General features: G+C 41.0%; 2 protein-coding genes across 10 annotated transcripts in view; both read left to right on the forward strand.

Annotated features, from left to right (window-relative positions):
• OPTN (optineurin) overlaps positions 1–4683 on the forward strand; it is a 42114-nt gene extending 37431 nt beyond the window's left edge. For 2 of the 3 annotated variants that reach the window (XM_057731807.1, XM_057731805.1), the window contains exon 14: positions 3736–4683. In XM_057731807.1, coding sequence (XP_057587790.1) covers positions 3736–3863 — 128 coding nt within the window. In that variant the 3' untranslated portion in view covers positions 3864–4683. The remainder of the gene's footprint in view (positions 1–3735) is intronic. The other variant, XM_057731806.1, reaches the window with a different exon arrangement.
• Positions 4684–15340: 10657 nt separating this feature from the next.
• The window catches only part of MCM10 (minichromosome maintenance 10 replication initiation factor), a 137930-nt gene continuing 126153 nt past the window's right edge, over positions 15341–27117 (forward strand). For 2 of the 7 annotated variants that reach the window (XM_057731603.1, XM_057731602.1), the window contains exons 1-6: positions 15341–15401; positions 17329–17413; positions 23271–23612; positions 24420–24524; positions 24666–24806; positions 26455–26626. In XM_057731603.1, coding sequence (XP_057587586.1) covers positions 17407–17413; positions 23271–23612; positions 24420–24524; positions 24666–24806; positions 26455–26626 — 767 coding nt within the window. In that variant the 5' untranslated portion in view covers positions 15341–15401; positions 17329–17406. The other 5 variants (XM_057731606.1, XM_057731605.1, XM_057731609.1 and 2 more) reach the window with 5 other exon arrangements.

The raw sequence follows: 27117 nt of genomic DNA on the forward strand, positions 1-27117 counted from the left end.
CCACAACTACTGAAGCCTAAACGCCTAGAACCTGTGCTCTGCAGCAAGAGAAGCCACTGCACTGAGTAGCCCACTCACCACAACAAAGAGTAGCTCCTACTCAGCGCAACTAGAGAAAGCCTGTGCACAGCAATGAAAACCCAATGCAGCCAAAAAATAAATAATAAACAAACAAACAAAAACAAAAAACCCCAGGATCACAAAGCTTGTTAAGGGCAGAACTGGACATGGAACCCAAGGTTATCTGACTCTTCGCCACTACACAGTACTGCATAAAATAGATTGTCACTATGTACTACATCCAGATTTTAATTCCCTGAGTGAAATTGATCATGAGATGTATTTAAAGTATGGTGCTTTGTTTATTACATGGTTTTAATACTCTAGTAATAATGTTCTGTTATTTACAGTAAATTACATCACCAAAAGGGAAGTATTAGCCTTGAGTCTAGATATGAAAAAAACATAAAATTCAAAGGGTCAAAGACTGACACAGCTAGATGAAAAGTTAATAGCAGTGCCACTAAGAAGGATCAGGGTATAAGAGCTGTTATCCAGTTTCACATAAAAGTGGTTCTTTAACTTTTTTAAAATGCTGGATCAGTCTAAGTCCCTTTCACATACCAACAGACTTTTGTTTTTTTATTGGCTGCACTGGGTCTTCGTTGTTGTGAGCAGGGGCTACTCTTCATTGCAGCGCGGTGGCTTCTCTTGTTGCAGAGCATGGGCTTTAGGCACACAGGCTTCAGTAGTTGTGGTGTGTGGGCTTAGTTGCTCCACAGCATGTGGGAATCTTCCCCGACCAGAGATCGAACCCGTGTCCCCTGCATTGGCAGGCAGATTCTTAACCACTGCACCACCAGGGAAGTCCCCCAACAAACTATTGAAATGGAACTATCACAGTGTTATCAACAGCAAAGAAGCAATATTAGTATGTATAGTTAACTATTAAATCCTAGGGGAATTTCTGAGTTTCCCTTTTACCTCCTATCACCTCCTATCACCACCGATGCCCTGCCAAAGTTCTTTTACAGGAAGAATTAGGTTAAAGTAAATATTAGAGGTAGTAATTCAGGTTAAAAATATACACAGAAAAAATAAATTCCAAAAAAACCCTCCAAAACATTACACAGTATCCATGGGGCACAGGGACTGACATAAATATTAGCCTCAGGCATTTTTTTAGCATCAGCAGGTAAAGCTGTGTTCTCTGAAGGCTGCATCTACCCATGTGCCCACTGCCAGGCCTTTTCTCTAACCTGAATTTAAATATCCTAGAACACCCAGATACCCCATATCTAGAAGTGCCTCCAAGATTGTCTGGGTTCAAAAAAAGGACAGTCTCTTGCACTTGGATTTCTTAGGGGAAGGAAGATTTTCCTTCCTCATAATTATGTAAGACAAACATCTACATATACTTAAAAAAAAAAAAAGAACTGGTCAAAACAGGCTTTGACTTATAATCTGAAAATGGCCACAAAGTGCAAATGTATTCATAATTATCCTCATAAGATTTTTGTCTTATAAAAATATTCCAGAGATTGTCTTAAGATTTTTTGTCTGTTTCCTAACAAAGCTGCTTTAAACAACAGCTCCTCTCAATATATTTCATCATGGTTGTTCCCTCCCGTCTGCAGCAGTGTCTGCTAAGTGTCTGCTCCTGTCTGGGCGAGAGGGAACAAATAGGCCTAAGGAGGGTCAGATTCGTGAAGGCCTGTGGTCTAGTTGGAGAGACAGGATGTGCACATAAAAAGATGAATTCATAGTACAAGATAACAAGTAAGGAATAGAAATAACAGTGCCGGAGTTAAGAGGAAAGGATGACCCCCTAAGGGCCAGGGGGGGTTGAGAAAGGCCTTGGAAAGATGTGACCTGGAAGCCAGGATTTAGACAACTTCTATATGAGAATAAAAGGGCAAAGGCAGAAATGAGTGTGATGTGTTAATAATGAAAACTGACTACGTTTATTTTATAGTGAAGAACCAGGAGGTAGAGGGAACCCATTAGCTGACTGATACAAGAGCCCAAATCTGCATCTTGAAACCTAGACCAGGACAAAAAGATAGGCACAGATGGACGCAAGAAAGTTTAAAGGGACTAATCAACAGTCCCTGATAAGTGGCTGGTTGTCATCTAGAGCAGGCTTTGGTAGACTGCAGCCCACAGGCCAAATCTGGCCAGTCACCTGTTTGTATAAGTCAGGTTTTATTGCGACATAGTCATGCCCTCGTGTTGACATATTGCCTGGCTACTTTCATGTTACAGTGGCAGAGTTGAGTAGCTATGACAGAAATTTATGACCTGTAAAGCCTGAAATATTTACTGTCTGGCCCTTTACAGAAAAAGTTACTGACCCCTGATCTAAAACAATGAGACCTGCTTCAGAAATCATGCCTTGTGATCAGTATTTCTGTTCAAGGGTGCTTCTAAGGTTTGCTGAACACAAACCATCCCTAACAGTCTCCCATGGTATTCAGTTCAAATAATGTGCTCACAAGCAAATAACCATGTTAAAAGTTACCTCCACTATCATCTGCCAAAACAAACATTTTGTGGGCTGAATAAAAGTCCAGAGATCTGGGTGGAGGCGCCAAAAAACTAAAATGCTTTACACTGGTGCAGAAAGATCAGATCATAGAGGTGTTCTGGGAGCCAGAAATCACTTCCCGTACTGAGCACGGTTTGCACACAGAGGACCTGCTGAGTGTCATGGCTTCTTCAGAGCATTCTTTGATTTAGACTGGAACCTCAGTTCAGCTCCAAAATTGGGGGAAACAAGAGGACTGATTCTTCCATTCTTCTCATCACTTCCTTTGCCCGGATAACTCTTATTCATTCTTGAGACTCCTCTCAAGTGGAGCTGGTCTCATCAGGGGGCCTGTCTACACTGAGCAGTCTGAGCCCGGTGCCTTTCTCTGCCCTCCCACGAAGCCAGCTGGTGTCTGACACAGCCTCGGTGCTTCCCTTACGTCCCGCTGCTGTCACTTTTCTTGCCTTACGTCCCCATGATGTCTTGTATCCTTCTCTTCCACCTCCCAGCTGTTCAAAAGCATCTGCTGAATGACCATAATTATTGCCTCTGCTTCTGAGAAGGTACCTACAGTTCCAGGATCTCTCTCCATGCTCTGCTCACTGTGCACATTCTCTCCTTTTAGCTTACACCCTCATGCATCTCTTTTCTTCTCTCAAATATTCTAGTTTTTTTTTCCAGATCTTTATTGGAGTATAATTGCTTTACAACGTTGTGTTAGTTTCTGCTGTACAACAAAGTGAATCAGCTGTATATATACACATATCCCCATATCCCCTCCCTCTTGAGCCTCCCTCCCACCCTCCCTATCCCACCCCTCTAGGTTGTCTCCCTGTGTATGCAGCAGCTTCCCACTAGCCATCCATTTTGCATTTGGTAGTGTATATATATCAATGCTATCAAATATTCTAGTTTTTACTAGAACATGTATCATCCTGTACCTGTAAGTGAAACCACGTATTTTCACATACCTAGAACCTGGAATAAAGCCTAAATCTTAATATGATAGGGAAGCAGGTACTACTTTTGGAGATTTTTTTCTGTGTGTGTAGATTACTTCAGTTAAAGACCAAAAAAACCTGTATTCATTTCCCATGAGGTATTGATTACAAAGTTTAACTGATTTAAAATTAACCATCTGTTATTAAAAACTGTTTGCAACATGGAAGGAATGGATTAACGTTTCATTTAATGCTTATTCCCAGGAGCCGAGGATAGAAACTGGATGCAGCAGCAACAACGGAATATTCCAATTCATTCTTGCCCCAAATGTGGAGAAGTTCTGCCGGACATAGATACACTACTGATTCATGTTACAGACTGCATCATTTAAGTGTTGACCTTTCACCTCCCCCAAACTGTTGGTAAATGTCAGACTTTCTTCTTCCAAGAGTTGTACTTTTGTGTTGTTTGTTTCACTCAAATATTTTGGCTCATTATATTTATTTTAGGAGAAAGAACATTGTTATGTGCTAAATAGGACATTTTTTGGCGCAGTTCCATAAACTCGCAAAATTGAATCCTTAACACACCACTCTTCTGATAATAGGTTCATTTTTTTTTTTAAATATTCAGTTGATGTGAGCACTGAACTTAAACTGTTCATGCAGGTAGTGAGAGTGTGACATTGTGGACAGAGTAAACATGGTAATAAGATGGACAAAGCCTCGCGGATTAAGAACCTTCTAAAGAGGCAGGAAAAATGAAGTCGTCACAGCTTTCATCAAGAAAAGTGTCTCTGAAGTATTTTTAAATAAATTATATTGTTATTTTTCTTTATTCATTTAAGACAGATCTATCTGGGATTGTGTATATATGTATATCTTACAGTTTTATTTCAGCCATAGCACCAAAGTTACAATGTGGCTCTTTTCAGATGAACCCTGCAAGCTTTTACTTGATCATCAGGACAAGTGAAAAAATACGGACCTACATGAAGCAGATGCATTAGGTTCCCTGGATTTCATGTAACCACCCACAGTGTAAAGTTCTTTTTCTTTTGTTGTGCTGCGGGTATATGTTTATCTACTATACAGTAGATAGTTTATTAATTTCTAAAAAGAATAGCTATTAATTTTGTTCCTGGATTAGGCTCTATATTCATAATCACAAAATATTTATTGCAAAATAAAATTTTGCTTATGAATCTTTCACATTGTTCATATATGACTGGCTAATTTCATAGGATGTGTTTTCTCTATTCAGCTTCATATAAGCTTAATACTTATTCAGAACTGTTTTGTTAACTCCATGAATATAAGCAAATTCCTTTACTGGAGACCAGTAAGTGGTGTTTGAATTAGAAACTGTTCTTTCTAAGGAGGTGAAAAGATAGGGATTTGCTGTATTTTGTAAACCTACAGTTTACCAGCCATAAAAGTTAGCAATGTCCTTATGTATCTATATCCTAAAATATTTAAGAGAAAAATTTTAAGCCTCCTCTGTTTGACTTTGTCATAAGAATCTCTCCTAGACAAACCTGACTTGTGTGTGTGTATGTGTGTAGATATATATATATATATATATTTTTTTTTTTAAGCAGGAATCAAAACTATTATAGCTTCATGCCAGGAGAACACATGGCACAAATTCAAAAGTAATTTAGATTCCCCTCCTCCCCCTTACCCCAGGGGGTTTGTTAATGACATTTCTAAAATAACCATGAATATTTTACTTTTAATTTCTTGTTTATAGTTTCTAGTTTAAAATTTTTTTCCTTACTATTTTATATTGAGAAGATAGATTTCTATAGTATCCTAAATAGAAAAGCAAAACAGATCTTTCCACACTTAAGTTATTGGGAATATCCTTTTACTTTGTTCAAGTAAAAATATTAAGCTGATCCCAACGTGAAATAACAGTGTGAATGTGCTTATTAAGCCTGTAATCAGATTGTTTCCTTGGTAATTAGAAGGACTGCAGATGAAAGCAAGTTCATATGGTCAATTTAAACTAAGGCTATTGTTTTGGGGGAATCAAACAGTTTGGTAAACAACTTGTAAAGTCTGTGCATGTCTTATCCAGTTAATTTAGTCTTCAAAGGCTTTGTTCCATAGTACCAGTTAACCACACCTCATCAGAATTTTGGCCCCTCTTCTAGGGCCAGCCATATTGTATTCTTGTGTGGCTAATGGGAGCAACAGAAAGATGGGAACTATGAAGAAATATGAGGAAGCAAAAGAAAATTTTACAGCTAATAATTTTACAAAATTAAGTCTTCAAATATTATATTTAAAAATAATTGTGGGGACTTGCCTGGTGGCACAGTAGTTAAAAATCTGCCTGCCAGTGCAGGGGACACAGCTTCCATCCCTGGTCCGGGAAGATCCCACATGCCACAGAGCAACTAAACCCATGCACCACAACTACTAAGCCTGTGCTCTAGAGCCTGTGAGCCACAACTACTGAGCCCATATGCTGCAACTCCTTAAGGCCATGTGCCTAGAGCCTGTGCTCTGCAACAAAAGAATCCACTGCAATGAGAAGCCCGCTCACCGCAATGAAGAGTAGCCCCCACTCACCGCAACTAGAGAAAGCCTGCTCGCAGCAATGAAGGCCCAACACAGCCGAAAAGAAGTAATAATAATTTTTAAAATTGGAAAAAATATAAATGTTTTAAAAAAAATAATTCTGATCTGGTCTGGTATGTAAGGAACTTGGATGTCATCACTCCTATCCTTATAATAAGAAAAAAGCTGAACAAACTTAAAATTGTCAACTCTTTTAAAATCCTTCAGAGAACTGCGGTCATAGGGTAAACCTCTGCCCCCAAACTGGAGAGGCAGACAGGGAGATACAGAGTTGCTGATTACCAGACCAGGGTCTCAGGAGCAGAAACCACAGCAGAAGCCAGTACCTCAGTAGGAAAACTTAAAACTATAATTGAAGAATTGCTAAAGTCTCAGTGTGGATGAGCTTGAGAGTTAAAAACTCCAGGGGAGCCCAGTTTTAGGGGGACCCCTGCAGTTTTGTGAGTTTTACCTTCACAAGCCCTACCAGATTCTCACAGTAAAGATTAGAAAAAGCTCCCCCAGGATTCCAGGGCAGGGGAGGGGAGGTTACAGGGAGTAGGCATTTTGAAATACACCAGAGCCTTCTGTTCTTAAGAAGGCCTGCCCTGAAGGGAAACTATTTTACCAAAGCCTAACTTGCTGGAATATTATCAGAGTCTAACCAACCTGGGGGAATGGATATACCCAACTTTTGCCCCCTCTAGCCTTATTCTTTGCGCCTGAGGAGGAGGGAAAAAACTTGTAGAGGTCACAGCCTAGAGGCACTAGCTCACGAAAAGACTGATCACAGACCTATGGAATGCTTCCTCCTCCCTCACTGCACTTCACCACCACATCAGCAGGGCTCCTCTATAATAGCAGGGGATTACAATGGAAAGAACTGCATATCTTAGACTTTCTCTAAGAAGAAGTCTAGAGGGAAACCCAGAGACAACAATGGAGACAAAAACAAGGACACCAGAGGAAATTTTAGCATATGACACTTACAGCTGCAGCAAACACTAATCATAGACCAACTCCTAGCCAGATAAACAAAAAACCTCACACTAAAGGCCTGTTTACCTCAGTTCCTTTCACCTAGTACATCATGTTCAGTTTTCAACAAAAAAATTATAAGGCGTACAAAAAGACAAAAAAACCCAACAGTTTGTAAAGATAATGCCTCAGAACCAGACTCAGACATAATGGATATAAAACGGGGAATTTGAAACAACTGTGATTAATATCCTAAGAGCTCTAATGGAAAAAGTGACAATATGCAGGAACAAAGGGGTAATATGAGCCGAGAGATGGGAACTCTAAAAAAAGGTCAAAAGGAAATACCAGAGATAAAAAATCCTGTATCAGAAATGAAGAATGCCTATGATGGGCTCTTGAGCAGACTGACCATGGCTGAGAAAAGAATTGGTGAGCTTAAAGAAATGTCATGGGAGACTTCCAAAACTGAAAATCAAATAGAAAAAAGGAATGAAGAAGAATGGACTATCCAAGAACTGTTAGACAGTTACAAAAAGTGTAACAAATGTACAATGAGAATACCAGATGGAAAAGAAGGAGAGAAGGGGACAGGGAATGTTTGAAGTAATAATGGCTGAGAATTTTCAAAAATTAATGACAGGGCTTCCCTGGAGGTGCAGTGGTTAAGAATCCAGCTGCCAATGCAGGGGACACGGGTTCCGTCCCTGGTCCGGGAAGATCCTACATGCCACAGAGCATCTAAGCCCATGAACCACAACTAGTGAGCCCGTGCTCTAGAGCCCACAAGCCACAACTATTGAGCCCACATGCCACAACTGCTGAAGCCTGCACATCTAGAGCCTGTGCTCCACAATAAGAGAAGCCACCGCAATGAGAAGCCCGCGCACTGTAACGAAGAGTAGCCCTCACTTGCCACCACTATAGAAAGCCCGCATGCAGCAACGAAGACCCAAAACAGCCAAAAAATAAATACATTAATTAAAAATGAAGATTTTTTTTTTAAAAAAGCTTTTAAAAAAAGATGGAGTAGCTATTTTATTTTCAAAGATGATTTCAAAGCAAGGTAAACTATCAGTGATAAAGGGGCATTACAAAATGATAAAGGGATCAATTTTCTAAGAAGACATAACAATCCCTACTGTTTATGTACCTAAAAACAGAGCATCAAAATACTTAAGGCAAACACTGCAAGGAAAAATATATGAATCCACTAGTTGGAGACGTCATAATCCCTCTATCAGTGATTAATAGACCCAACAAGCAAAAAAGATCATTAAGAACATAGTTGAACTGAACAGCCTCAACCAACTAAATCTGACATTTACAGAATACTTCATATTCTATATACGACAGAATACACATTCTTCTCAGACTCATAGAGAACATTTACCGTGACAGACCAAATTCTGAGCCATAAAACACAGCTTAAGAAATTTAAAACAACAGAAATCATACACAGTATGTTTTCATCGTACCCAGTGGAACTAAACTAGAAATCAATAACAGAAAGATACCTGGAAACCCTCACAACACTTGGAGATTAAGTACACTCTGTAAATAACACATGGGTTAAGGAAGTCTCAAGAGAAATTTAAATATATTTTAAACTAAATGGAATAAAATATAACATCAGAATTTGGGGATGAAATGAAAGCAATGCTTAGCTGGAAATGTGTAGCAATGAATGCACATATAGAAAAGAAGATCTAAAATCAATAATTAACACTTAAAAAAAAAACTAGAAAAAGAATGGCAAGTTAAATGCAAAATAAGCAGAAGAAAATAACTAATAATAATGAGACCAGAAATCAATGAAATTTAAACCAGGAACTCAATAGTGAAAATCAACGAAACCAAAAGCTGGTTCTTTGAAACAATTGATAAAACTGATAAACCTCTATCCATGTTAACTAAGAAAAGAGAAGACACAGATTACCAGTATCAGTATGCCATGAACAACTGGAACTTGAAATTTAAAAAAAAACACTATAACATCTACATTAACACCCCAAAAGGAAATGCTTAGTTATAAATCCAATAAAATATGTATAAGATCTGATGAAAGAAATTAAAGAACTAAATAAATGGAGAGATATTCCATGTTTATGTAAAGGGAAACAATATTTTTAAGATATCAATTCTTTCCAACCTGATCTACAGAGTCAATGCAATTACAATCAAAATCCCATTATTTTGTGGTTATCAGCAAACTCGTTCTAAAGTTTATATGAAGAAGCAAAAGACCCAGAATAACCAACACAGTATTGAGTGAGAAGAACAAATTTGGAGGGTGGACACTACCCAACTCCAAGACTTACTATAAAGCCATAGTAATCAAGACAGTCTGGTGAAAGAATAGACAAATATATGAATGGAACAGAATACAGAGCCAGAAACAGACCCAGAGAGTCAACTGGTTTTTTGTTTTTGTTTTTATAAATTTATTTATTTAATTTATTTATTAGCTGTGTTGGGTCTTTGTTGCTGCACACGTGCTTTCTCTAGTTGCTGTGAGTAGGGACTACTCTTCATTGTGGTGCGCAGGCTCCTCATTGCAGTGGTATCTCTTGTTGTGGAGCACAGGTTCTAGGTGCGTGGGCTTCAGTAATTGCGGCACATGGGCTCAATAGTTGTGGCTTACGGGCTCTAGAGTGCAGGCTCACTAGTTGTGGTGCATAGGCTTAGTTGCTCCATGGCATGTGGAATCTTCCCAGAGCAGGGCTCAAACCCGTGTCCCCTGCATTGGCAGGTGGATTCCTAATCACTGCACCACCTAGGAAGTCCCAACTGGTTTTTGACAAAGGAGCAAAAGCAATTCAATGGAGAAAGGATAGTTATTTTCAACAAATGGTGCCCGCACAAGTGAACATCCACTTGCAAAGAAAAAGAATCTAGGCGAGTGAGTCAAAAATTATCTGCACTCTGGCTGTAGAATTTATTTTAATTAACTTTTAGAAAAGACAAATACATCATTTTTCGACATAATCTCCTTGCTTCTCAATACACTTTGTCCATCTGTCAACGAGCTTTCGTATTCCCTCATTAAAAAATGTTTTAGGCTGAGCTGCGACCCACGAATGCACTGCTGTCTTCACTTCTTCATCAGAAGTGAATTTTCGTTAGGCTGCTTTCAGGGGACCAAACAGGTGAAAGTTCGATGGAGCAAGATCAGGACTATAGGGAGGATGGTTTCACACCTCAAAACAAAGTTTTTGCAGCGTGTGGACAGTGTGGGCAGAAGTGTGTGGACGTGCATTGTCATGCAAGATCACAACGCCTGTAGATAGCAGTCCTCTGCATTTAATGCAAAGTTTAGGCTTCAGCTCTTCAATAAGCATCTCTATCCATTCATACACACTTCTTTGCAACAAAACACTTTCTCCATATTGCACACAAAGTCTTTGATAAATAACGGCACCAGGTATACCCTCAGACCACAAAAAATGAATCACTGCACAGTGCTCTTCTTTCATGCAAATCACAAATGGGGCATCCATTTTTGCTTGCACCGCGTTTACAAATGAACTGATGTAACACGTTCACACCTGCACAGCAGTAATTGGGGAGACAGTAGCCTTGACGGAAAGTGCTGATAAGACAGTGCGGCCAACAGAAGTTTTAATATGACCAGAGTGCGGATAATTTTTGACTCACCCTCGTAGATGCAGGCCTTACACCTTCCACAAAAACTAACTCAAGCCACATACTGGGAATAAGTCTTTACAAAACATATATCTCAAAAAGGACTGGTATTGAAATATCCAAAGAACTCTTAAAATGGAACAATAAGAAAACAACCCAATTTTTTAAAGGGCAAAAGATAACGGATACCTCACCAAAGATGTACCATTGGCAAATAAATACATGAAAAGATGCTAAACATCATATGTCATTAGGGGATTGCAAATTTCAACAAGATACCATCACATACTTATTAGAATGGCTACAGTTCAAACAATAACATCACCAAGTGCTAGGGAGGATGTGGAACAATAGGAATTCTCATTCATTGCTAGTAGAAATGCAGAATGCTACTTCGGAAGACAGTTTGGCAGTTTGTTGCAAAACTAAGCACACAATCTTTAGTATTTACCCAAATGAACTGAAAACTGACATCCACACAAAACCCGCACATGAATGTTCATAATAGCTTTACTCATAACTCCAAAACTTGGAAGCAACCAAGATGTCCTTCAATAGGTAAATGGATAACCAAACTATGGTATACATCCATGTGATGGAGTATTATTCAGTGCTAAAAAGAAATAAGCTATCAAACCACAGAAAGACATGGAGGAATCAAAAGCATATTGCTAAGTGTTTCATTTGACCCATAATGAAAGGGCTAAGCTGGAACTGCTTTTAATGAAAATCAGATTTATTATGCGATCATTAATTCAATGGAAGAAATCTGATAGAACAGCTAGTTGCAGCTTTTAAGTGTAACAGGAATCAAGTATACGGACCAATATTCAAATGCTTTAGTGAAAGAAGGAAAGGTACCAAAATTGCGTTGCTATGAAAGGCAGAAAGTAGAAATAATTTTACCACCTTCTTTGTTATCCTTTGATTTACAGAATTTGTCATTTTAAAAATTACTGAAATAACATTATGTTCTTGCTGTGAAGATATCAGTCATTACTGAGTATTGTAAGTGTTCTTTTTTTCTAGCTAAGTAATTGCAAAGATATGAAGTACAATACAAAAAAACTGGCTCAGGAACTCTCAGTGAGCTGATAGGTTCATGTAACAATTTTGTCCTTTAAATATATGGAGCCATAATCATGGATAAAATTTATTCCGCATCCATGAAGTATATATTGTAGTTATTAACTCAGCAAAACCAAGGAAGAAATGTGTTGAGCATTCTTATGAATTAATTAAAGCCAGCAAGGCTAGAGGATTTTTTATTGGCTTCTCTTTGCAAAACATCAGTCGAGATGGAGGAACATACCCTGTTGCTTAAAGTAAGCTCTAGATTGTTTGCAAAGCAATAGACATTTATTTGGGCAACAAAGACAATATTCTGTTAGGAAAATTAAGGAGGCCGGGTTTTCCTCTTTCTCAGAGGGGCCATTCATCTCTAAGTAGAGCGCTGCCTCTGAGGAAGAATAACAGTTTTCTCAGTAAAGGGTTTTTGCCCAGTTAGTTGGACAAATTCAAGTTCAAGATAAGACTCCAGAGAATTCTGTACCATAAAGCATGAGATGTGAAGGCAGATGTAAACAGATGTCTACGGGGAGGTGGAGGGGATGCTATGGAAACCAGCTATTACTCCCAGAAGATCTGATTTTCTGATTTTGAATAGCATTGCTTCCTGCTGGGCCTAAAGGTGGGAGTATGGATTTAATCGTCTGGTGCATTAACCCTGGAAAATACTCAAAGATTTTCTGCTTCTACCATCTCTACTTTAGCGAACTCAACTGCGCTCACTAAACCTACACTTGGGGACTTCCCTGGTGGTCCAGTGGGTAAGACTCCACGCTCCCAGTGTAGGGGGCCTGGGTTCAATCCCTGGTTGGGGAACTAAGAAGCCTGCAGGCTGCAACTAAACATCCCACATGCCACAACTAAGACCCAAATAAATAAATATTTTTAAAAATAATAACAAAAAAATAAACCTACACTTGAAGCCCTGATATGTCCCCTTGGCTTGGGTCACATGCTAATGGTAGCGCTGAAATCTCCCTGCCATCGCCTCAGGCTGAACTCACCATCTCTACCCTGTCCAAAGCAAACTCCTCCTCTATAAGTCTGCCGGTCTCCCAGCTATTGCCAACCTGGCCATCATCCTCTCCTTTTCCTGCCAAAGGCAACTTTCCTTTGGTCAGTTACCAGAGCAGATAGATTTCCCTCATAACATGTTTCCAATTTGTCCCCTCCCTTCAGCTCTCACAGTCTGGGACTATCAGGATCTATCAAGCCTCTGTCTTCAGTTTCTGGTATATCCAGTTCCTGAGCACCTATCTTTTAAATTTTTCTTTTTTTTTTTTTTTCCTTTTTGGCTATGTTGCGTGTCTTGCAGGATCTTAGTTCTCCGACCAGGGATTGAACCCGGGGCCACGGCAGAGAAAGTGCCAAATCCTAACCACCGGACAGCCAGGGAATTCCCTGAGCACCTATCTTTGTTAGCCCAATCGTCCTAAGCATTGCCTTATAAAGTAGTAAAATTACACATTTAACTCTTACAAGTGTTGGGCACACTGCATATTTTCAGGTTTTTCTCATGAGTCCTCACAATACCCTATGCAATAACTATGACTGTCCCTGTTTTGCAGATAAGTTGAGGTTCAGAGAGGTTAAGTAACTTAGACGAGGTTGCACAGTTAGTAGGTGGCAGTTAAAAATCACACAATCTTAACTGTACAGTCTGAGCACTTAGCCACACCTTCCTCTATCCATCTACCTTCCTCCCCCACCTGCTCAAACACTTACAGAATAAAGTTTTCATCGTCTGCCACACAATTTGTTTCACCTACTTTTTAAAATGTTTCCACCTCTTCTTCTCTATTTTATACCTCCTCTTCAGCAAGACTGGTGCTCCCTGGTAGTCACCTTATGTAATTTGTCCTTTATGCATATATCACATCTCCCAAATTAAACTAAATTCCTAGAATATGGATCACATCTTTGTCCAACCTGCACACCTAAGGCACTAAGTGATTATGGCTGATAACCACTGTGTGAAAATGTACTTGGAATTCTCATTTGATCCTTCCCGAAACCTTGTAATCCAGATATTGCCGTTTTTTTTTCTTTTTTGCCACACCACGCAGCATGCAGGATCTTAGTTCCGCAATCAGGGATGGAACCTGCGCCCACTATGGTGGAAGCGCTATCTTAAGCGCTGGACCACCATGGAAGTCCCCCAAGTATTGCTTTTATCAGCACTTTAGGGTTGAAGAAATTGAGCCCCCCCAAAGCTAAGTGACTAGTCAAAGAGCAGATACTCTATTTGACATTTTCTCTCTGTAAACATTTGTTAAGTGCCCAGCACCAGCAGCAAGAGAGAAGACAAAGGGAATTCCCAGATGGTCCAGTAGTTGAGGCTCTGCGCTTCCACTGCAAGGGGCACAGGGTTCGACCCCTGCTCAGGGAACTAAGATCCTGCATGCGGTGCAGCCAAATATAAACAAACAAACAAATCATTAAGAAAAAAAAGAAAAAGAGGAAAGGCAGAGGAAGAGCTAGGAAGATGAACAAGACGTGGTCCCCTCGTCTCCAGAGGCTAAGATTTTGATGGGAAGAAGCAGAAGACAGTTATTCCCAGCTCTGACGCAAATCTCAGTCTACAGACCACGAACTCCTCAGGAAACAGTGGTTTCTACTGTGTCAAAGAATGTGATCCAGTCTTTCCTTCTCATTTTTTTTAAAAATTATTTATTTATTTATTTTATTGGCTGTGTTGGGTCCTTTTTTTTGCTGTGCGCGGGCTTTCTTTAGTTGTGGTGTGCAGGCTTCTCATTGCCGTCGCTTCTCTTGTTGCGGAGCACAGGCTCTAGGCGTGTGGGCTTCAGTAGTTGCAGCACATGGGCTCAATAGTTGTGGTTCACAGGCTCTAAAGCGGAGGCTCAATAGCTGTGGCGCAAAGACTTAGTTGCTCCGCAGCATGTGGGATCTTCCTGGAGCAGGGATCGAACCCGTGTTCCCTGCATTGGCAGGCGGATTCTTAACCACTGCGCCACCTAGGAAGCCCCTTTCCTTCTCATTTTACAGACGGTGACGATGTTACTTCCCCAAGGTCAGACAGAGGTAAAAGTGGACCCGATTTTTGTTGGTTTGTTTTTTAGTCCAATTATCTCAGCTGAACATAAGGTTGTAAAATAAACAACTAAGTGAAATTATCAACCAGCCCGTTCAGACCTCTCTACAGTCAATCCACCACAGGCAATCTGTGAAGCAGGCGGAAGGTCTGCAGTGGGTTCCGCGGCCTGAGTCTCAAAGTTCAGGCTTCTCGGAGTCAAGCGTTACCCGCCATCCCACAGAAAGAGAAAACGAGGCTCAGGACCGAATAACAAAGTCAGTGCCGGAAAGTATGAGGAACTCACTTCTGACTTTCCATGAAAGTACCGTACAGGGACACTTCTACTTCCTGGCGCGGGTGCGGACGCTAAAACACTTACCCCAGCAGGCCAGAGTTGCACCGACAGGAAGTTCCCTTGCCCCCAACAAAGATGGCGCCAGTCGCGTGAGCCAATCAGATTGCTCTACGCAGGGTCACCTTCTCCCCACCCCCCCGCGGTCGTTTCCGCCCTGAGCTCTGAAGTAGCCAATCAGTGCAGCCCCGTGCCGGCGTGCGTCTGACGCCAGAGGTGGGGGACGGAGTCGAGTTGGAATTTTGGCGGGTTTGGCCGTGAAAAGAGAAAGGGGTGCGGAGTCAGGTAGGAAGCGGGTCTGCGAATGCTGAGGGGCAGATCGAGGGGCCGTTGCTCGCGTCTGTGGGAGAGTTTAGCGAGCTCCGCGGGAGGGAGGCGCGGAGCCCGGGGGCGCTCAGGTGACCGAGACTGGTATTGGACGAGCGCAGGAGCGGCCTGGGCTGAGCGCAGGGCCGGCGCGGGGCCGGGCGGCGGGGTGGGCGTTGGGTGCGGAGCGGCGGGAGGTTGGGGTGGGGGGGCTGCGGGATTGCAAATGCACCGAGAGGTGCCAGGCGTTCGGCCGTCCACGCTATTTAAGGGTCCAGTTTTTTTTCTTTTTAAACGCAACCTTTTAAAACGCTTGCTAAATGCATATCGTTTGGACTTTCCCTTATTCATTCACTTGCTTAAATTGATGATTTGCTAATAGTTGCCGAGTGCGTGCCAGATGCAGGGCTCCGAACACCCATCACTTCTGCCTGCGTGAAGTTTGGAGTTTAAAGTGGGTAACAGATAGCAAACAGGTACACCATAGTGGAGCTTGCAGTTAAGTCGTGAAAAGGGTGAGGTGAGAGGGTTCCAGGGGCCTGGTCAGATAGGGTGGTCTGGAAAGGCTTAGAAAAATCGATAGTTAAGCAGGGTCTGAGGGATGAGAAGGGGCTAGGGGAGAGCTTTCCAAAGAACCTGAGGCCTGAAAGCACTTGTGGTTTCAGGAAGTTGAAAGCAGGCTTGTCTGGCTGGAGCATTCTTGGGGGGTGGGGGGCCGGCGGGTAGAGTTGGGCCGAGTGGTTGTAGAAAGAATGAGGAAGTGGAAGTAGGCAGGAGAGAGAATATCCATTGCCTCATAGGAATTTTTGTAAATTTTGTTCTAAGGGCAGTGGAAGAATCATTAAAGAAATTTTATTGAGGAAATACTGCGATCTGATTTATGTTCCTAAAGATTGCTAAGGAAAGAAAAGACTACTGTAGCTTTTGTACAGAAGATAAATTACAGAGGGACAGAGAGACCAATACAGGAAGCTAACACAGTAGTCCAGGCAAAAGATTGATGGCGGCTTGGACTAGGCTTTTGGCAGTGAAATTGGGGAGAAGTAGAAGATTTGAGCAATATATTGGAGATAGAACCCACAGTACTTGCCGGATGGTCGCAGGTGTGAGGGTGAGGAAGAGTGTGTGGGTTTGTTTGGGGGAAAACAAGGTTGGTTATACAAATAAACAAGACAGTTTGCTCTTACCTAACCCTCAGGAAAGCTTATAATCCTGAGATTCACCAGTAGACAACACAGTGCAGGACACATGATGGGTCCGTGGAAATGTTTGTTGAATAAATGAAAAGAAAGCACTGTAATTAATACTTGACATTAGATTTACCAAGGTCATATATATTATAGAGCATGTATAAGTTAAGCAGTAACCTAGAAAATTTACATTTTCTTCTTGCAGTTTTAAAAATCATTTTAAATGAAAAAAGGAAAGTGCACAGAATAATATAAATTTATCCTAATTAGCTATGCCTTCTATTCCTCTGAGCCTTGCTAACTAGTATTGAATTGAAATCTTGATGTGACTAAGGCTGCAACTAAATAGAACCACACAGTTGGCTCTTATGGACAATGTAGGCCTCAAATGTGTTACAAGAAATAAAACAGATAATGGCCCTGCTGTTTAGACCAGGCTTCGTAATACCTGTTCACAATTTTGCTCATCTGTGTAATCCAGTATCATACAAACTACTCTGTACCTCAACTGAGTTTTTATAACCATAGCTTGAAGACAAGACACAGGGACTACTTCCATACGAGGAGGGACAAGTTGGAAGTAGGTTGAGAAATAGCCAGAGCCTGGATGAATTCTGGGCTTAAGGCCCTAGAATGTGTAGGATTCTGGATTTGTTGAATACCCAATATGTGAGAAAAGAATCAACGGTGACTTTTCTTATGTTGCTTTCACACAGCCAGGGTTCTACATTCCTGTCGTCTCCTGGGCACCTGATCCTCCCTCACAGCTCTCTGTCATCTCTGTTCTGACAGCAATGGATGGTGAGTCCTGGCCGTTTTCTCGATTCCTCTTTGTTTAGTGGCAAGTCACTCTTGTCCATGGACTTGTTACTTATTCTGCTTATAAAATAGTGAAAATAGCTACCCGACCCTCAAGCATTGTTTGAATGGTTCAAAAGAATTCTCACTTCAGTCAGTGAATGTTACTTGTTTTAATCAGGTGAGATTTCTCCTCCTGACAGCATTGGTTGTCTTTCATAATAATATTAGTTGGCATGTGCTTACAGTGTGCCAAGCTCTTCTCTAAGATTTTATGTATACAGTTGGCCTTCCATATCTGCAGATTCAACGAACTGCATATAAAAAATATTCAAGAAAAAAAATTCCAGAAAGTTCCAAAAAGCAAAACTTGAATTCGCTGAACTCTGGCAGGTATTTACGTGGCATTTACATTGTATTAGGTTTTATAAGTATCATCTAGAGATGATTTAAAGTGTACAGGAGGATATGTGTAGCTTTTATGCAAATACTATGCCATCTTATATAAGGGATTTGAGCATCTGTGGATTTTGGAATGTATGTGGGGTCCTGGAACAAATGCCTTGTGGATACCAGCAATGATGGTACTGATTTCATCCTCACAGCAACCATATTTTATTCTGACAGGAAGACAGAGGGGTGATAACTTGTCACAGGTGAAACTGTGAGAGCAGTGATTTGAACCCAGGCAGCCTCACTTTGGAGTTCACATTTGATACTGAAATCCGTTGAAGTGGTTTTAGTCTAACTCTGACTTAAATTATAGTCATTTTAATTTTTCTTCATTTTTCAGGGATGTGTGCAAAATATTTACCTAGTAAAACCATGTTGCTCTAGTTAACAGAGCTCAGCCTGAGAGCAGCACAGAAATGATCGTGCTGTCTGTGAAGAGACCCTAACGAGTAAAATGCATTATTTTTCTCATTGTGTAATTTTAAAGTCCAAGTTTATTATACTTTGCCCTTTAAAAAAATTAAAACCAAATGCTGAAATTCACCACACTGTGATATGTGAGGTTGATTGTACCATCGGTATAATGATAGTTTCCTATTTCTTAAAATCACCAAATTACTGCAGGGCCATTGATGTAATACAAAGTATAACTTTTTGCTGTGAGGTATTCATGAGAAGAAGTGATGAATGGGTCTGTGTTTTCTAAGAAATCATTGTTTCCAAAAAAATCTTATTTGGTGTGCATGGCTTCACAGTTTGGTCCAGTATAGATGAAATCAAAAAGTTTCCTGGTGCTAGGTGCTGTTGAACAGCGTCCATGTTTACATACTAGTAGAGAGAGCAAGATAATAAAAAACAAGTAGGAAAATATCAGGTAGTTGGTAGGATGGGAGATGCCGGAATGAGTTTGGATGCTGAGAGGAATACACCAGAAGACAGGAAAGAATGGGTGATGTTGGGGGGAGCTGGTGATTGTCGACTGAAGTCCTGGAGAAGCTGAGAGGAATGGGAGCCAAGGTATAAATAGAGGAATTGGCCAGAAATAGGACTCGATGCTTCATCCATCGTCGCTGGAAGAAAAGCAGAGAATACGTGTTCAGGCTTGGTAGTGAAAGATGATGAAGTCGGATTGCTACTATTTTTTTTTTCCTGTAAAATATGAGACAGGATCAATAAGCCAAGATTAAAGTGGGCGGAGAGGGCATCAGAGGTTTGAGGAGAGACGTGAAGGAGTTCGAGAATAGGAAAGCAAGTGTATCAGGGAGGTGTGGGGATTTTTAAGCAGTATTGACTGCAAGTTTGTTATTGGTGGGTGCACAGTATATTTAAAGCCATCATGGTGGTGGGTCTTGGTCCAGGAAAGTTCACCAGCTGGGGTGCAGGCAGGGAGGCGGTGGCCTGTTGGATTTTATCAGAGTTAAGAACCATGAGGGCAAGGGAGACAAGCAGGGGAGTTAAGAGGCGTTAGAAAGCAGTGATTATAATGATAGAACACGGATCCAGAGTGAGGAGATGGGGGATGAGGGATGGTAAAAACACTGTAGGAGGGTGGGTGGACTTGGACATATTTTTTTTTTTAATTTTTATTGGAGTATAGTTGATTTATAATGTTGTATTAGTTTCAGATGTACAGCAAAGTGAATCACTTATACATGTATCCACTCTTTTTTTTTTCTTTAAAATTCTTTTCCCACATAGGCCATTATATAGTATTGAGTAGAGTTCCCTGTGCTGTACAGCAAGTTCTTATTAGTTATCTATTTTATATATAGTAGTGTGTATATGTCAGTCCCAATCTTCCAATTTATTCCTCCACCCACCCCTCTTTATCCCCTGGTAACCATAGGTTTGTTTTCTACATCTGTGACTCTACTTCTATTTTGTAAATAAATTCATTTGTACCCGTGTTTTTTAGATTCTGCATATAAGTGATATCATATGATATTTGTCTTTCTGTGTTTGACTTACTTCACTCAGTGTGACAATCTCTAGGTGAATCCCGTGTTGCTGCGAATGGCATTATTTTGTTCTTTTTTATTGCTGAGTAATATTCCATTGTATTCAACATACGTGTACTGCATTTTCTTTATCCATTCCCCAGTCAATGGACATTTAGGTTGCGTCCATGTCCTGGCTATTGTAAATAGTGCTGCAGGGATCATTGGGGTGCATTTATCTTTTTGAATTATGGTTTTCTCAAGGTATATGCCCAGGAGTGGGATTGCTGGATCATATGGCAACTCTATTTTTAGTTTTCTGAGGAACCTCCATATTGTTCTCCATACTGGCTGCACCAACTTATATTCCCACCAACAGTGTAGAAGGGTTCCCCTTTCTCCACACCCTCTCCAGAATTTATTGTTTGTAGATTTTTTGATGATGCCCATTCTGACTGGTGTGAGGTGATACCTCATTGTAGTTTTGATTTGGACATCTTAATAAAGTGGAGGAAATGCCTGGCGCGAGCACTGGGGTGAGTTGGTGGAAGGATAGGAGGTGGGGATCCAAGTGGAATGCTTGAAATCAGGATCTCGGAGGTAGGTTACATCTTTGCTGTGATGACACGGAATGACTTTGGGAATAAGTGGCTAAGATGAGGGGAGGACGGGACCATTGAAGGTGAGGTCAGGAAACGAAGAGACTGAGGTATTGGCTGGATCATCCTTGTGTGGGTTGTAGTTACTGAGAATGGTGACAGCAGTAGAGATGGAGGGGAATAGGGAGCCATCCTAAGGGAAATCAGTCAGTGACAGCAACCAGGAAGGGATCTTTTTTTTCCCCCAAATTGATTGATTGATTGATTGATTGATTGCTGTGTTGGGTCTTCATTGCTGGGTCCGGGCTTTCTCTAGTTACGGTAAACAGGCGCTACTCTTTGTTGCAGTGCACGGGTTTCGCAGTGCGCTGGCTTCTCTTGTTGCAGAGCACAGGCTCTAGGTGTGTGGGCTTCAGTAGTTGCGTCATTTGGGCTCAGTAGTTGTGGCTCACGGGCTTAGCTGCTCTGCGGCATATGTGATCTCCCTGGCCCAGGGCTCAAACCCGTGTATTCTCAACCACTGTGCCACCAGGCAAGCCCCAGGAAGGGATCTTGATGAAACAAATCTGCTGTCGTGAACTGTGGCTTGAAGAAAGGTAAGTGGTTCCAAACTGAACAGTGATAATCAGAGAGGATGTCAGGGCCCTGGAGCTGACCACCCAATATCTATTGCGTGCCAAGTGCATGCTGGACACTGTTCCAGCATTTGCAGTGTGGGGTGTGGATGATTAAAGAACTTCCACTCAAGAGGGTCACAGGGCAGCCAGATATCGGCTGTAAGAGCCATTGAGGGGCCTTTCCTGGTGGTCCAGTGGCTAAGACTCCACACTCCCAATACAGGGGGCCCGGGTTTGATCCCTGCTCAGGGAACTAGATCCCACATGCCTCACCTAAGACCTCATGTGCCGCAGCTAAGATCCCACATGCTGCACTGAAGATCCCACATGCTGCAGCCAAGACCTGACACAGCCAAATAAATAAATATTAAAAAAAAAAAAGAAGAAGAAGAGCGATTGAGAATATAGGGAAACTGGCTGGTAGTATATTCTGTTGGGTCCAGAGAGCAGATCCCAGGAGTTTGGCAGCAAGAAGGGTGGAAGATGGGGTCAGTATAGCATGGAGAGGACAGGTGGTTTGGGGTGGTGACCGAGGTAAACTGGGATGGGAGGCATCACGTGATCGGCCTTGGTTCCCTCATGAAACGATGGGTTCAAGGCCCAGAGTGTGGAGCCACTAGGCAACCTTTCTCACCTGTGGCTCCCAGTGGTGTGGCCCCAGGCCTCTCCTGGGGTATGCTCTTCACAGCAGCTTGGAACAGGAGAGAGAACGGAGGGCCTCTTGGCTCCATTTCGGGGATGTGGTGATCTCACCTGGAGCCTAGGGAGCCTGATGGCCTCTTCTTTTGCTGCACCCTGCAGTCTCAGAGTCATTGTTGACTAAGCAGTTCAGACTAATCGTTATGCGACCTTTGACTTTAAGCTTTAGATTCTTTCATCAGATTCTAGGCCTTGAGTTTGGCTATTGGCTCATTTCCTTCTGGCAAGGAAGTGTCGAGCGGTGGAAAGGATATTGGTTTGCTGATCTAGAGATCTCCATCCTAACCCAGGCTCCTGCGCTGACCTGTTTCACAATGTGATCATGAAAAGGCCCTTAACCTCTCTAGGTTTCAGCCCATGTCTTTCCAGTGAGGGGGTACATCACATATTCTTAATGTTTGTGCTTTAAATGCCTCTGACTTTATAAAGGAATCACACCCAAATAGGGGGAAAAAAATGAGCAAACAAAATAAACACATAAATCCAGAAAGAAGAAATCCAACCGGCCAGTAAACAGTTCTCTCCCTCACCAGTAATCCTGGAAATGCCAATCAAAATAGCAAGCTGTCTTTTTAAATCATCCATCAGATTAGCAAAAAATCTTAAATGTTGTATCAGGTGTTGGTGAGGTGGTAGGGAGAAACTCTCACGCATGTGCAAGAAGGTATATACATGATTGCAGCATAGTTTGTAGTGGGAAAAAATTGTAACTAGCCCATAAGTCCTTTATTGGTAACTGGATTAGTAAAATGTGATACACTCTTACCATGGAATACTATACAGCAGTTGAAAGAAATAAACAAACTATATTCTGATTTGGATCAGTCTTACATGCAATGTTGAATGAAAACAGGATAGGAGTAATATGGACAATGTGAAGTAATTTGTATAAATATTTTAAAGCAATCAAATACTATGTTAATGAATACCTATATATTTATGTTAAAAGTATGAAGAATGGCCTCGAGTGATGTAGCAAAATTATGACAGTGATTGCAGCAGGGCCTGGAGGCAGTGGTAAGGAGTTGGGATAAGATTTGACATAATAAACTTCTTAAACTTTTTTTTCCCAACCATTTAATGTAAAAGCCAAAAGCAAACATGATAAAATGTTAATGATGGCTAATTCTAGGTGATGGGATATGAATACACTTAAAGTAATGTTTTGAAACTTTCTATAGTTTTTCAAAATTGCTCAAACAATTAAAAAGTGGGGAATATAGACGTCTACAAGCTAAATGTATGCTTAGCATGTTTTTCAGTTATTCCCTTTTGGGTTGCATTTCGTAAGCAGGAAGTCATCTGATTAACTGAAGTAGCGCAGGTAAAGAGATCTAGCCCAGTGGCTGGCCCACTTTCTTAGCCCAGAGCCCTCCAAGAAGCACTTGGGGAGAGGAAAGGTAGAAACAAGAACAATAATTATACCAGACAAAATGGTGAATCTGCAGAGTTATTTTAACTGCCTTCTGAAAGTTGAATGTTTTAACTCTGCTTGTCAGTGGCTGTTTTTCACATATAGGCGTCCTTTCTTTCCTTTTTCTTCTTCTTCCCATAGGGGAGGAAGATGATTTGTCTCTGTTGGCTGCACTGCTGGAGGAGAATGAGACGGCCTTGAGTTGTAATTCAGAAGAGAGTCAGTCGTTGACCCAGGAAGATGGTGAACCGGACTCATTTGATGAGCTCTTTGACGCTGACAGTGATGGTGAATCTTACACAGAGGAGGCTGATGTGGTAGAAGTGGAAAAGGCTGAAGACCAAAAGGAGAATTTGGATGCTCTCTTTGGAGACATGGAAGACTTAACAGATGAGGAGGAAGTTCCTACATCGCAGTCAACTAACAACAGGGTCCTCCCTGCTCCTGTTCCCAGTCAAGGGAAAACTAATCAGGAATTGCAAGGTGCCCTAACCACTTGCTTTCTCTAATTTCTTTACGATAGAGCAGATGAAGACCACCCATCTGACAGCTTTCCTCAAAATAGCTGCCGAGTCAGGAGGGCAAAGATAAATGACTTCGCCAAAAAAATTGCATGAGTTAATGGAGCAAGCGTTTAAAGCCAGCATTTGAGGGTACAGAGACCCCCTTATATCAGTCAACCAGCTATTATTTATCCTTCCCAGAATGGCTCTAACATTTCTCACGTTTATTACAGAAAAATAAAACTTTGGGATTTAGCAAAAGGAGCCAGGGACCAGACTACAAAGCTGCTGCACATTCTGTTTCAGCAGAAGACCAGTTCTGAACAGACAGGCACATTGAGGAGTGCTAGTTTCTTATTCCCGACATCTTTCTCTCATATATTTTTAAATTACAACAAAATTCCATTTTTATCAGTGGGCTATTTCTTCTACTACAGAAGTCAGCATTTATTGTATTCATTATGGTACCTGATTTATGAAATGAATATAATCATTTCTTGACTCTTAAGAACTTGTCAACCATGGACATGTATCTGTGATTATCTGTCAGTAGTACAGATTCATAACCAGCTTTGGTGTTAGAGATTTGATTACTGGAAATATCATGTTTCTTTCTCTGAGGGGATCCCTTTGAAGTACACAAGTTCATCATGAGTTCTCGGTATGTGATTCTATTGCAGGTCTCAAGGTTGTGGGGGTGATGGGTGGACATCAAAAATCATTTCAGCACTTTCATCATGTATAATATTTCCTCTGGTCTGGTTCTTAATATATTTTTCTTCCCTAGATGAGTTAAGGAAGTTGCAAGAACAAATGAAGTCCTTACAAGAACAGCTGAAACGAGCAACAATTAAACAGCCTGCAAGTCCAGCCCGTCTGCCTAAAACCCCAGGTAATCAGACTGATTCTAGGGGTAGTATGCATTTCTGTTATGAAAGATTTCTAACATTACTGCTGCATCCAACTCCTGGTAAAACAGTTTTTGAGCCCCGTTCTAAATTTTCTCTATTAATTCCTTTTACTTTTAATCAAGTAGATAAGTCTCCACGTCCCCCTCTTAAGGAGAAGAAAATTCAGAGAATTCAGGAGTCGTCGTGCTTTTCTGCAGAGCTTGACGTCCCTACTCTGCCGAAACCCAAGCGGGTGGCTCGGACACCAAAGGTTTCACCTGCAGGTGTAGTACTTGAGGCCTCTCTGGTTTCTCACTGCTTGGGCTCTGTTTACAATACACTTTGGCACTGGTGTGTATGTGTGCGCGTGTGTGTTTTGGTCTGTCTTACCTGCCCATTGAGAAGAGTAAGTTTCCTAGGGATGGGAACCATATGCTGTATTTCCTGATCTTTCTCTACATCTCAAAGTGCTTAGAAAATCCTTATGTAGCGAGTAGGTATTTAACTAAATGCTTAGTGGATTCAATTTTTTTTTTAACTTGATAGTCCTGTAGTTTGCTTGAATTGTAGTTAAGTACAACCTCAGGGTTGAGTTCTTATGCTAGCAATCTAGAGATTTAATCTTCAGGCTGTGAGACTGAGGCACAGATCCCCTTATAAAATGATCGTTTTATTTGAAGCCAAGTTGTTTTAAACCAGAGGGTCCACTCTTTAGAAAAGGCTTCTTTGCCATGAGTGTAGAATGGTACTCAAATAAAATCCTATTTCAACACATACATATATACACAAAATAAAATGGAAAGGATTTGTAAGCTTTATGTATGGGTTTTGTTGTACTGTCTTTTTGCCCAAAGTGATTATGCTTTGGAAGATCTAAGACAAAATGGTCTGGAGATAACATAGCTTAGAGTAAGCAGCATTTTACTGATTACACATGTTCAAAAAGGCCCTTTTGACTCCCATTGGCATGTGACACAATAGTATAGAATAGCCAGCTGTAGGCTCTAAGTGTTCTTATTTATTTGACAACAAATTATATATTCTGTGTATCCATTTATTAATAGCATTTATCCCCTTAGGACCTTTGCTGTTACTAAGGTGTTTTGTTAGGCAGTGTCCAAAGTTGTGTTTTGAGGGGTTGTGGCAAGGGCATGGTTTCTGGAGATTCTAAAGTTCTAGGGTTGTCCTGGCCCCTGGCTTGGGAGCAGTGATCCAAAGTTGTTTTGAAGGTAAACAACAATCTTATTTAAGAGAGAGAGAGATTTTATTAAGGAGAATACCCGAGCTTTGTGACCCTCAGGAGCATTATCAAATGCTTCTAAAATATGAAAACCATATCAGAATACCCTGAGCTTCCTAATTATCCCCCAGCCCCATAAGTAAAATGCAATAGATTGAAATGGAATGAAACGAAATAAGAAAACAAAGGGGAGCTACCTTTGAATGTTTTTTAGGTAGAATTTGACCTGTGCACAAATCTCCACCAATTACTGATTTCTACAGAAGGGCTCTTACTCCCTAATAGAATCTTCCGCAGTGCTCTGTGTATGGAGAATACTCAATCACATTGCACAGAAAAACAGTGTTTTAGAACAGCACTGATACAGCAGCCACTAGCCACATGTGGCCAATTCGATTAAATTAGACATTCATTTCCTTAGAGACACCTTAGAGAGTCAGTTTCAAGTGATCAGTGTCCACCTGTGGCTGGTGGCCATCACATTGGACAGCGGTATAAAATATTTCCATACGCAGGAAGTTCTTTTGGACTACACTGCAGAGATTGGGGATAGTACAGAAACGATCCTATGGGCTTTCTTTGTTCTTTCAAGATTTGGTTATTGCATGTGTTGGTTAAAAAGAAACAATTCCATAAAAAAATGTTTAGTTATCAGTGTGGTGTTCTTTTTAATTTTTATGTTAATTTTTTAGAGCCCCAAAGCTCATCTTTGAGGATGACAAGTGCACCCTTCCAACCACTCCGAATGACTCCTGGGAACAAGCCTAGTGGGATGACGAGGGATCAGAGTGCAGGGACCCCCAGGAGCTCTGGGGAAATGGCTCAGACAGTCTCCGTGGAAGCCTTCTCCGGCCTGAGGCTCAGGTCAGTAACTGTAACAACCCTCTCACTCTGCTCATAGGCCTCACTAGATGCCTCTTCCTCCTTCCTAGGGCTTGAGCCTTCCAGAAGTAGTGTGTTTGTACCACAGATCCCCATAAGACCTACAGCTCTTGAACTTGACCATATTAGGCCACTGGCACTGGGTTTGACTCGGTTTATTTACATATGAATAAGGAAAACTTTCTTTTGCTTGTGTAAAGAATAAAAGATATATGTTCATAAAAAAGAAATCAATAAATAATAAGTATTGTATTTAATCAGAAACTGATAGAAACAGTGATGGAGACTATTTTCAGATACCTAAAGGCATATACAGTTTAACCAGGATAGTAGTACTTTCCTATAGTTGATGTTAAGAGAAATATCTGTGTCCTTTTTCTTCCTAATAACTTTTAAGGCCAATTTATATTTTTTGTATCTGTTATGTGGAGAAATTAAGATATTGAGTTAAAATAGGAATAAATCCCAGGACC

The sequence above is a fragment of the Hippopotamus amphibius genome, chromosome 4 (genome assembly GCF_030028045.1).
Source record: "Hippopotamus amphibius kiboko isolate mHipAmp2 chromosome 4, mHipAmp2.hap2, whole genome shotgun sequence".
NCBI classification, from domain to species: Eukaryota; Metazoa; Chordata; class Mammalia; order Artiodactyla; family Hippopotamidae; genus Hippopotamus; species Hippopotamus amphibius.